Here is a 12,341-nt window from a genome sequence, read left to right as displayed (position 1 = left end):
TGACAGATAGGGCATTGGTTTAATGTCTCATTTGGAAGATAGCACTTCTTGTAATGCAGCACACCCTCAATAATCCAGTGAAGCATCAGCCTAGATTACGTACTCGAGTTTGTAGTGGGGCTTGAACCCCCAACCCTTGATTCAGAGGTAAAAAGCTACAAAATGATGTAAAGTGTTCTGTTTAAAGAAAAACAACAGTTTGTGGGCATGTGTTGGGCCTCATCTCGTTAGCTTCCTAGGGTGGCATGACTGGAAGCAATGTGGGAATCTGCAGGCGCTGACCTGAGCCCGAACAAACAGTGGAGCAGTGCATTGATCCACAAGGACAGAGTGTGCTGTCCAAGCGAGCTGAAGTGAGAGGTCAAATTAAACTGCAATACTCCACGAAGATGCTGCAATTTCTCCAAAATCGGATGATGTAGGGCAGGGCAATGGTGCAGAAGGCTGGTGCCACAATGTAGTAAAATGGTTTCAGATTTGTACAATTTCTCACATGCCAAGTTCAGCTGTGCTACAGGGGGAGTTTCAAGCTGAAGCAAGGCATTTTCTCATGGGCAACTTTCATGTATCTCATAATAAAACATAACATAGAAATAGGAGGAGTAGGCCATTCGGCGCCTCGAGCCTGCTCCGCCATTCATAAGATCATGGCTGATCTGATCTTTGCCTCAACTCCACTTTTCTGCCTGTTCCCCATAACCCTCGACTCCCCTGCAGTTCAAAAATCTGAATGACTCTTATGGTTGTATGCTCTGTCCCTTCCTGTCACACTCTGGTTATCTTAGCCCCTATCGCTACCCTGCACTACTGCCTTGTCCTTTCTCTTTAACTTTCTAAGTTTCCCCTCACCTGAACCCTCCCCCCCCACCCCCCACTATTTAGTTTAAAGCCCTATCTACAGCCCCAGTTATTCAATTCGCCAGGATACTGGTCCCAGCACGGTTTAAGTGAAGCCCGTCCCAACGGAACAGCTCCCCCTTTCCCCAGTACTGGTGCCAGTGCCCCATGAATCGAAACCCATTTCTCCCACACCAATCCTTAAGCCACGAATTCAACTCTCTGATCTTATTGACCCTATGCCAATTTGCTCATGGCTCAGGTAGTAATCCAGAGATTATTACTTTTGTGGTTCTACTTTTTAATTTAGCCCCTAGTTGCTCATACTCCCTCAGCAGAACCTCTTAGTCCTACTTAGGTCATTGGTACCTACGTGGACCACGACAACTAGATCCTTCCCCTCCCACTCCAAGTTGCTCTCCAGCCCCGAGGAGGTGTCCTTAACCCTGGCACCGGGCAGGCAACACAGGCTTCGGGACTCATGCTCTCGGCTGCAGAGAACAGTATCTATCCCCCTAACTATACTGCCCCCTATCACTACTACATTCCTTTTTACTCCCCCAACTTGGATGGCCCCCTATACTATGGTGCTGTGGTCAGTTTGCTCATCCTCCCTGCAGTCCCTGCTCTTGTCCACACAGGCTGCAAGAACCTTGTACCTGTTGGACAAGTGCAAGGGCTGAGACTCCTCCAATGTTACCTTCTGGATCCACATACCTGCCTCACTTGTAGTCACACCCTCCTGTCACTGACCACGGGCCAAATCTGAAGTATTTAACCTAAGGGGAGTGACTGCCTCCTGGAACAAAGTGTCCAGGTAACTTTCTCCCTCCTTGATGTATCGTAGTGTCCAAAGCTCGGACTCCAGCTCATCAACTCCGAGTCGAAGTTCCTCGAGCTGCAGACACTTACTGCAGGTGTGGTTGCTGTGGATCACACTGGGGTCCACCAGCTCCCACATGCTACAGCTGCAACACATCACCTGTCCTGCCACCTCTATTGTATTTTGTTTAACTAATTAGGTTTTCATGTTTTGAAATACTCAATTGTCTATTAAAAGTTTTTAATTCACATAATAACCTTGTTTAATTTATTAAATTTAGTTATATGCTTTGGGTCTTTACTGTAACTTAGCCCACAGTCCTAATTTAACCCTAGTTGTTTACATTTCTTTTTATGCAACAAGCAGCACCTCTTACCCCCACCTCACCAAATTCCCAGGTTTAGTACTCTGTAGAAGTAGACTCCGTGCTACTTACCTCTAATTCTGCCACAACACTGGCAAAAGCCTGGGAACTGGCTATCTGACCGAACCCCCACCACAGCGGGAGAATGGTTCTTGGGCCCCCGAGACCTCGAGAGGACGAATGGATCTTTTTATTTCAGCAATAAATTGGTCTTACAGTTAAAAATCTGTATTTCTCAAACACTACGTAAATAGAGATTAAATGCAAATACAGACTGACTGCTGCTTTTGACATATTAGAGCAACCAGTGTACATTATACATTGATTCTTCGCACAGAGACTTCCAAATACATTTACAGTCTCACAAGTGGATTCATGCTCCAGTAGGAAAAGTCCATCTGTCAATTCTAAAAATGGCCTTTCTGCTCTGTATTCTTTCTACCCTTGGGCGCAATTCTCAAAAGAAAACCTTCCCACACTCTCCACTTGTCCCCCAGCCTTATGTTAAACAGTAGGGGATTCATTTCAAGCACAACAGCTGGTTCTATGTCCTGCTACCATCTGACTTGGTACTACAGTGTAGCTTGGATTCTACTCCTCCTAGGAAACTGTATTCTTCTACCGATAGACTATCTTAATAATTTAGTATCCCCATGGAAGTCATATTTTTTCCCACATTCTTTAGGGCATTGGCAGTAAACCAGAAGAGGACAGTGTGTGGGAGAGGAGAAAGAAAGCAAGCAAACAGAAAAATGGCACTTTCTTTCTCTCTCACTGCACTGAAGCATGGATCTTTCGAAAGAACTGGATAAAAACAAACCGAAACACTGCTTGCCAGTGCAGAAGTTCCCCGCGTATATTACATAAAACACTTGCCTATTGCAAAGCTGCTGGGCGGGTTGTGTTGCACCTCATTCAGTTCCAGTAGGAGACGATCCAGTTCGGAGAGGTTGCTGCCCAGTGAAGCAGTCATGACAATCGGTGAAGGTTCTGCGGACTTTGTTTTATTGGGGAAGCTGCATGAGTGACAAAATAAGAGGGTGCTATTGTCTGAAAGCTCAGCGGGATGAGTCACACGGTACAATATTAGATACCTTGCTTAAACATTACCACCGGCACAGCCCAACACCGTCATCAGCATCAGATTGCACAACAGGGAGTAAAGTTGAAGTGGCTGTGTTCTTGTTTTAACTTGCACATCAAACCAGCGTATCATGTTTCCGTCAGGTACACAACCCTGCACGGTTCAAATTAACTTAGTCAAAAAACATGGCTGCTGATGACATTCACAGGAGGGCACTATTGTCCTTCATGAGGGTGAATGACCCCAAACCGCAAATGGTGAAGATGCCACTTACTAACCGGTGTCAAGTTACAATATCAAACAGACACTAATTGAATAAATCAGCTGATGTCTTACATTTAACGGTCATCTCGTGAGCGTCACCCTGCCCTGCCTCTACAAATTCCTTCAGCCCTATTTTTCAGCTTCTGAGACTCTGGCCTCCTGTGCATCCCTGGCCTACCATTGGTGACAATCGTGGCTCTGCCCTCTGCAGTTCCCTTCCCGAAATCCTTTGTTAACTCTCTCCTCCAAGACCCATCTAAATGTGCTTTTAGTCATCTCCCTAATTCTCAGATTACTGCTGGTCATCTAACACTCCTCTGTGAAGCACTTTGGAACGTTTATTGCATTAATGGCACCATATAAATGCAAGTTATTGTTGTATTGTCTCATCACTCTGAAGAGAATTTTAACAACCCCACACATGCCACTAAACAATAAATTTGCTTATATATAGTATATTATTTTTAACATTAGAAATTGAGCAAGGCAAGGTTAGCAGGTAAGTATGATAAATGTTTCCACTTACAAGGCTATCTGTAAGTCTCCCAAGACTTTGACTGCTCATCCATTTTAGGAGACATTATCTGGAAATGGATCTGTTTCAGCTGTCAATGTCACTCTGTTTAAAAAGGCAGTCCTTGTCTATCACTGTGACTCTATTCAAAGAGGCAGTCCTAGTTTATCACTGTCATTCCATTTAATGAAACATGTTCTTGTTTAAGACTATTGCTGTCCCTCTGCCTTGACACAGAGCATCAGTCTCAACCAAATGCTGTCAACCTGCTGAGGGAGGAAGTCCCTGTCTGTCACTTTGCTTAGAGAGGGAGTTCATACCCATCACTCTGCTTAAGAAGGGCCTTTCTGAGTTAGGTGCTTTCATGCTGTTTAAAGAGGAAACTGCTATTGGAGCATAAAATTATCTACCACTCCACTTAAACTCGTCCCAGTTGAGTACCTGTAAACGTGGTCTTCCTCAGAGGAACGTGGCACAGGAGGACTAACAGAATCTCGGGTAAGAGAGGAGCTGCCTTTCACATTTGAGGGGTAGGTCTGCTGTTGTGGCTGAAATGAGAACCCAGAATATTCAGTAATGAGAACAGTAATAATGAAGATCAGAGAAATGGTTTTCAAATACAACAGAATATGCCACAGGCATCTTGAGATTGAAGAATACACATAACTCCAAAATTTCCTACAATTTAGTTTTGTGCTTTGACGGAGAGAACTGGTAGCATTCAGTTTCCACCACACACCGTAAAGAATTTTATTCCCAAGTTTCCATTTATTCTTAAAATGAGAAATGAATTCGGAAGACTGAATCACTGCAGCCCAAAGCTCCAGTTTATCACCGATCTGGGTGCCACTCCTCCCTCCAATAAAATTAATTAAATTAACCGTTGCAAGGTAGCAGTTACTGCCTCAGGTGTGGCTTGGCGTTGCAGCCAGAAAACACACCTTGAATCTGTAGGCAGCTGTACTCTTGAATGTGAGACAAAGCACCTTGGGGCTTTTAGCAGTTTATTACAACACTGAAAAAAAGTTGGATCTTGCACTATTTCAGTTTTGGCACTTACATGCACCAACACAGAACAATGAATAGCTTTAGATCTGACTAGCCTGCCTCCAGGGATGATGAAAACATCAAAATGTTCTGAAGATCAAGGGACATAAATCAGATTCTATAACTTTTGGGATACAAAAATGTTGATGTAAATCATTTCGCCATTTTAATTTCTTATGAGGTACATGTGTAGGTTTTCATCGTCCTGCACCTGCAGCTATTGTGTCGCCTGGGCACAGCCAATGCAGGACAAACAGGAAAGTTGAGCCCACAACTGTAAAGGAGGGATGTGTGTGCCAATTTCCCATCTATTTAAATGAATGGACAGAAAATCATGTGGGATGGGGAGGGGAAGAGGGAGAGAGGGGGGATGGTGAGATGGGGAAAAGAGAGGGAGGAAGGGGAAGAGAGGAGCAGGGAATAGCCAAAATCTGAAGATATCACAATAGAAGCACAGAACCAAAATATTCGATAACTTTCAGACAATCTCATAGTCTGTGACCTGGCTACATGACAATTCAGGCTGTACCTTGGGAGAGTTGGTCACTCCAGTAGAAGGGGAGACCTCTTCTTGGTAACCCTGAAAAAGCAGGAGAAAGTGTGTCATCTATACATGTCAGACATGGAATCATAGAAGGAAACTATTCTGACTGCATCTATGCTGGAGCTAGTTCTTCAACTGCAGGTATCTACTGTAATCCCAATTCTCTGTATCCTTTTAATATTATCCCTTTTCAAATATTTATCCAGTCTCTTTTAAGCACGGTTATAGTCTTGGCTTCAATAACCACTTGTGATAAAACATTCCATGTTCCAATAATTAAAAATAAAAGGAAATAACTGCAAGTGCTCGGAATCTGAAACAAAAACAGAAACACAGCAGTTTTGCCAGCATCTATGAAGGGAAAATAAGTTTCTCAGTTCTAGCGAAGGGTTGCACCCGAAATGTTAATCTGTCTTTTCTTTTTACACATGGTGACAGACCTGCTGCATATATCTCAGGATTTTCTGTTTATATTCCATGTTCTAATAACCCACGCTGTGGAAAATAATGCTACAGGAAACTCTTTTTTATCCGGCACCGACGTGCTGCCAGTTGATCAAAAAGTCCGGATTACAGAGAGGTATACTTACTACGGTACGAGAGCCCCGTACATGGCCACAGATCCAGGCGTCCCTGTTGCATGGCAACAGGTGCAGGAACCCCGGTTACATGGCCACAGATCACGGAACCCCGGTTACACGGCCACTAATATGAAGTAAAACTTACCTGAACCTACACCTGAATTTTCCTGGTTGAGAGATTTCCGGTTATTTAGGTGCCGGTAAAAAGAGAGTTTCCTGTACTACACTGCACCTTTGTTCCTGTGGCATAATCCTCAGTTTTCCCTTCTTACTGATTTTTCCAACCAGAGAAAACAATCTCGCTATTCACCCTCTCAAAAACTTTGATGGTCTGGAAAATCTCGGTTAGATCCCCCTTAATCTTCTCTGTTCTAGTGCAAAAATCCCAAGTTTTCTTCAAACCACTCATTACTGGTATCATTCTAGCAAATCTTTGCTGTACTGTTTCTATGGTTGTAATATCCTTCCTGCTTAGAACATCCTGCAATAGCCCAAATGTGGTCTACCCAATGTCTTGTATCAATTTAACATCACTTCCTTGCTTTTATATTCCATTCCCCTGTGTATAAAATGCAGAATCCCACTTAGAAACATAGAAGATAGGAGCAGGAGTAGGCCATTCGGCCCCTCGAGCCTGCTCCGCCATTCAATGTGATCATGGCTGATCATCCAAATTCATTACCCGGTCCCTGCTTTCTCCCCATACCCCTTGATCCCCTTAGCCTTAAGAAATATATCCAACTCCTTCTTGAATATATTTAATGTATTGGCCTCTACTGCCTTCTGTGGTAGAGAATTCCACAGGTTCACCACTCTCTGGGTGAAGAAATTCCTCCTCATTTCTGGCCTAAATGGCCTACCCCTTATTCTTAGACTGTGACCCCTGGTTCTGGACTCCCCGACCATCGGGAACATCCTTCCTGCATCTAGTCTGTCCGGTCCTGTCAGAATTTTATAAGTTTCAATGAGATCCCCTCTCATTCTTCTATACTCCAGCGAGTACAAGCCCAATCGACCCAATCTCTCCTCATACGTCATTCCTGCCATCCCAGGTATCAGCCTGGTGAATCTTCGCTGAACTCCTTCCATGGCAAGAACATCCTTCCTCAGATAAGGCGACCAAAACTGCACACAATACTCAAGGTGTGGTCTCACCAAGGCCCTGTATAACTGCAGCAAGACATCCTTGTTCCTGTACTCAAACCCTCTCGCTATGAAGGCCAACATGTCATTTGCCTTCTTAACCGCCTGCTGCACCTGCATGCTTACCTTCAGCACAAGGACACCCAGGACTCGTTGCACTTCCCCTTCTCCCAATCTATTGCCATTCAGATAATAATCTGCCTTCCTGTTTTTGCCACCAAAGTGGATAACCTCACATTTATCCACGTTATATTGCATCTGCCATGCTTTTGCCCAATCACCCAACCTGTCCAAATCATCCTGGAGTTTCTCGGCATCCTCCTCACAGCACACACGCCCACCCAGCTTTGTCTCGTCTGCAAATTTTGAGATATTACATCTAGTTCCCTTGTCTAGATCATTAATATATATTGTGAATAGCTGGGGTCCAAGGACCGATCCCTGCGGTACCCCACTAGTTACTGCCCGCCACTCGGAAAAAGACCCGTTTATTCCAACTCTTTCCTTTCTGTCTGCCAACCAGTTCTCTATCCAAGTCAATACCTTGCCCCCAATCCCATGTGCCTTAACTTTACACGCTAATCTCTTATGCAGGACCTTATCGAAAGCCTTCTGAAAGTCCAAATACACCACATCCACTGGTTCTCCCTTATCTATTTTACCAGTTACATCCTCAAAAAATTCCAGTAGATTAGTCAAGCACGATTTACCTTTTGTAAATTCATGTTGACTTTGTCCGATCCGGTCACTGTTTCCCAAGTGCTCTGCTATTACATCTTTTATAATGGACTCTAGCATTTTCCCCACTACCGATGTCAGGCTTACTGGTCTGTAATTCCCCATTTTCTCTTTATCACCTTTTTTGAATAGTGGAGTAACATTAGCTACCCTCCAATCCATGGGTACTGTTCCAGATTCCATCGAATGCTGGAAGATGATCAGCAAAGCATCAACTATTTCTAAGGCCACTTCCTTAAGTACCCTAGGATGTAGATTATCAGGCCCTGGGGATTTATCGGCCTTCAATCCCATCAATTTCCCTAACACCATTTCCCTACAAATACTGATTTCTTTCAGTTCCTCCCTTTCATCAGACCTTATGTTCCCCGACATCTCTGGGAGGTTATTTGTGTCCTTGACTTTTATTGCTTTTTCCACATGCACTGCCACCTTTAAATATCCATGTACCTGCATCCCCCAATCTCTCTGTTCTTCCACTGTGTTAAGAATCTTATCATTTACAGTATATTTCCTTCACTGTTCTTTTTCTCAAAATGTATCACTTCACATTTCTCTGCATTGAACTATATCAGTCACTTATCAGCCCACTATTCTGTCTACATCCAGCTGAAATCTCCCGTGTCTTCCTCAGTTTGCTATGCCCCCTAACTTGGTATCATCAGAAAACTTCAATGTAATTCCCCTTGTCCCTATGTCCAAATCACTTCTATGAATGAATAGAAGGGGTCATAGTTCAGAGCCATGGGACACATCACTACCTAAATCCTGCCAATCCAAAAGCTATCCATTTATTCCCATTCTTGACTTTCTGCTCCCTAACCATCTCCCTATCCATGAGGCTACATTTCTTTTAATGTCACTTGCCTCAATTTTCACAAGTCTCTTATGTGGCACCTTTATCAATTTCTGGAAATTAATCCATACAACATTCACTGCCTCCCCTTTATCGCTGTAAAAGAAACATTTCAGTGGCATATCATGACAAAATTTTAGTAGCCTGTTGCCCTGTCCCAGACTATCGGCATTGCAATCCCCTTCAACACATGACGCTGCATTCACATTCCATTTTGCCCACATCCCTTCTCCATTCACAATCTCACAGAAATACACTCCTGTTGACGCAAGGTCTCGAGGATCCCTTTGTGAGACTCGTCTCACCTGCAGCCTTACTAGGGCTAAATTGCTGCTGGTATTAATTATAATGCAAGTTGTGCTTAAACTCCGCTTGGTATCTATCACTTTAATGTAGGGAATGAAGCTGGTGACCATTCATTCACTCCAACTCAGCCATTGGTTTATTTACATCTCTTGCCATCAAAATGTATTCTTTGGTACAGCACATGCGGATCCTGTATAAATCCATATACTTTTTAGGATGACATGCGAGTGCTCAAGATGATGGCAGACAGGAGGTAAGAAATAACTGATTAAGGAAGTAGCAAACCAGAGAGACAGGTGAAGCGGAATTGGGAGGAAAGAGAAACAGATATTACAGCAGTAGAAATCATTAGATATTTCTATATCTATAAAAGTCTACCCCAAAGTATTAGGCATTGCATTAAAAATATCAAAAATCCAAATTTTCAGGGAGGCAATGCTTGAGAACCCCCTCTAGAGAATAAACCTTGTGGTTTCAGCATTTCAAAACCTCCAAAACCACTAAGTGGGACACAAAAGGCTGTAAAAAAAAAATTTAGTCTGACAATCACTGTTCCATATCACCCCAATATCTGTTGCAGTAGTCACCAACACTTGACACCACTAATGGAACTCTACCGTTTGGTACTAAAATGTAATTTTAAAGGATTGTTCTTCCTGGGTACTGGCAGTGATGCAGAGTTGCTCTGAGTTTACTCTGTTCTCTGAAGCATGGAAGCCATTCGGAATGACTCAATGGGAAAGAGTATTAAACTCAGAGATCCAAACCTGTGGCAGATTTTGCTGTAGGTATACTTTCAATCTACTAAAACTCCAGTCACACTCCAAATCCATGTTCTACGCCAGTCACCGCCATGTGACCCACGTTATACTCCTACTGAACACTATGAATCACATTTCATCGTGCATACCAGTCACACCCCACAGTTTAAATCACATATTGGTACACAGAACACTCACTCATCTGTACGTAAAACGTCACTGCTGTATTTAGTCTCTGACTGATGCACGATAAACAGCATTCCTTCCCCTCTCCACCAAAGAAATTAAATCCTTTCAGATAACACAAAACAGCAGCATGTACCAAAGATGGCTTTTCCCATTTTTCAGAAAGCAATTACAAAATGGCTGCTGATGGAGCTTAGTTATTACAAGAAGGCTTTAAAGACACATTGTTCTTCCCTGGTTATAAAGGCAGTGAAACTGCAATGAACTTACAATGTTCCCCGAAGGATCGGAGGTATACTGAATAACTTGGTGGGAGAGGCCTACTCAACCCAGGATGATCCAAATCTGGTAGATTTTGCTGTACTCATGTGCTCATTCTATTAATATTACATAGGAGGAGGAGCTAAAGCAGCATCAAGGAATGTATACATAGTGTTCAAATTCAGGATGGAACATTCAAGCACAGGTGTTGCGAGGGGTGGGAATGGGGGGTCAAAGAACAATAAGCATCAAGTGGAAACATGAGACAATGATTGGCTCACACCTACCTGCTGGTGCTGATATCTTGAAACAGGAGACTGCCACTGTTCAACTGTGTCGATGATTACCCCATTCAGAGCATCAGCAGAGGGAGGCGGCGGCACTGGTGGGGGCACAGATGCTTCCTGGCAAATATGGCTTCCTGTTGGGTAGGAGTATGGGGTCTCCTCCGGGATGAAAATGGGCCGTTTTGAAATGTGTGAAGTTGTTGACTCTAGGTCGGCTAACAAGGCATCTGGAAGAGAAAGGAGGGATAATTATGTTAAAGATATATTACCGCTACAACAAACATTCACCATCAGACTTTTGAGTTTTACATAGCATTTTCGAGCGCAAAAAGAAGCCTTTCAGCCCATCGTGCTTACGCTAGCTCTCTGAAAGAGCTGTCCACTTAGTCCCATTTTCCCCAGAACCTTTCAAATTTTTCTTTCAAATATTTACCCACTTCCCTTTAAAATATATTATGGATTCTCTTTCCACCACTGTCTATGTTAGGGCATTCATGTTCTTACAACCCGCCGCATGGAACCTCGCCCTTCACTACTGACTAGATGACTAGTGGAAAAAGTTGTTCCTGATTTAATTTATTAAAACCCCTCATAATTTAAACATCTCTACCATATTTCCTCTTAGCCTTTTTTCCTGCTGGAAAGAACCCCAGTTTCTCTACTCTCCCCTCATAACCAAAGACTCTCATCCCTGGTATCATCTTAGTGAATCTCTTCTGTACCCTCTCCATGACCTTGTAATCCTTTCTAAAGTAAAGTGCCCAAAACTGGACACAATATTCTACCCTTTTACTTTTGCACTCGATCCCATTATTAATGAGCCTTAGGATCCCATAAGCTTTTTTTAAAAAAAAAAGCCGTATCAACCTATTCTTAAACTTTTAAAGATCTGCATATCTGAACCCCTAAATCTCTCTGCACCTCTAATCCTTTTAAAGTTTCACATATTAAATGCCAAATAACTGCTCTTATTTGATGAAGTTTAACTAATGAGGTTTGCACAAAATGTTTGTGTGAAACTAGACAGTTGTGGTTTTGCTGGTGGCATCCTTGCTGAGAAGGTGGGCTAATTAGTCTTTGGGATCGTACCCCAGGGTCGTCTTCATTCACCAGGACAGACATGCAGCTCAAGATTTCCTTGGAAGGACGAGTGGTACTATCCACCCCAAAATTAGTGCGGCCCTCAACAGGCTAGTAACTTTACCTGCTACTTGCTTCATTTCTAACACAGGGATCCAAAGGGAAATCCCCGTCGAGTATAACTGCAGAAATTTCCAAATCCCAGTCGGCATATCTATCCATAAGGTACAGCAGCACATCAATAAACACATCACTGTTATCACCAGAGTGAAGGATAGACCTTGTCCAGACATGTATCACAGTCCCATTGAGCACCATTTCCTTCAGTCTTTTACTGTTGTTCATCAATGCGCCCTTCCAAGTATTACTCTGGAGGCATAACAAGCAACTGAGTCACTCAACTATTGCTGCCAACTCAAGTCATCTCAACGTGTCTGGAAATTGCCCTGCAGATGCTATGTGGACACATGCGTGCCAACTCTCGATACATTCTGAAAACACTCCTATAATCCCATAATTTCAATTCATCCAAAATACAAAGTGTGAGTGAGTGAATGAGTAACAAGAGACCGAAAAAAGAGAGGAGAAAGAGGCAGACAGAGAGAGACAGTTCAATTAGGCCTACCTATCAACACTGAATGAAAATAATATTTGTTGATAGCCTA

The 12,341-nt window shown here is 43.2% G+C and overlaps 1 protein-coding gene across 13 annotated transcripts in view; it reads right to left on the bottom strand.

Annotated features, from left to right (window-relative positions):
* LOC147104537 (paxillin-like) overlaps positions 1–12,341 on the bottom strand; it is a 152,439-nt gene that overhangs the window by 29,710 nt on the left and 110,388 nt on the right. For all 13 annotated transcript variants that reach the window (XM_085961931.1, XM_085961927.1, XM_085961929.1 and 10 more), the window contains 4 exons: positions 10,597–10,823; positions 5,463–5,513; positions 4,328–4,434; positions 2,901–3,040 (listed from right to left, as the gene is read on the bottom strand). In XM_085961931.1, coding sequence (XP_085818057.1) covers positions 2,901–3,040; positions 4,328–4,434; positions 5,463–5,513; positions 10,597–10,823 — 525 coding nt within the window. The remainder of the gene's footprint in view (positions 1–2,900; positions 3,041–4,327; positions 4,435–5,462; positions 5,514–10,596; positions 10,824–12,341) is intronic.

Source organism: Somniosus microcephalus, chromosome 19, assembly GCF_052327205.1.
Source record: "Somniosus microcephalus isolate GS21.2 chromosome 19, FLI_Smic_1.0, whole genome shotgun sequence".
In the NCBI taxonomy this organism is placed as follows: domain Eukaryota; kingdom Metazoa; phylum Chordata; class Chondrichthyes; order Squaliformes; family Somniosidae; genus Somniosus; species Somniosus microcephalus.
The sequence above is the reverse complement of the archived record's forward strand: the minus strand, read 5'-3'. Positions and strand labels throughout refer to the sequence as shown.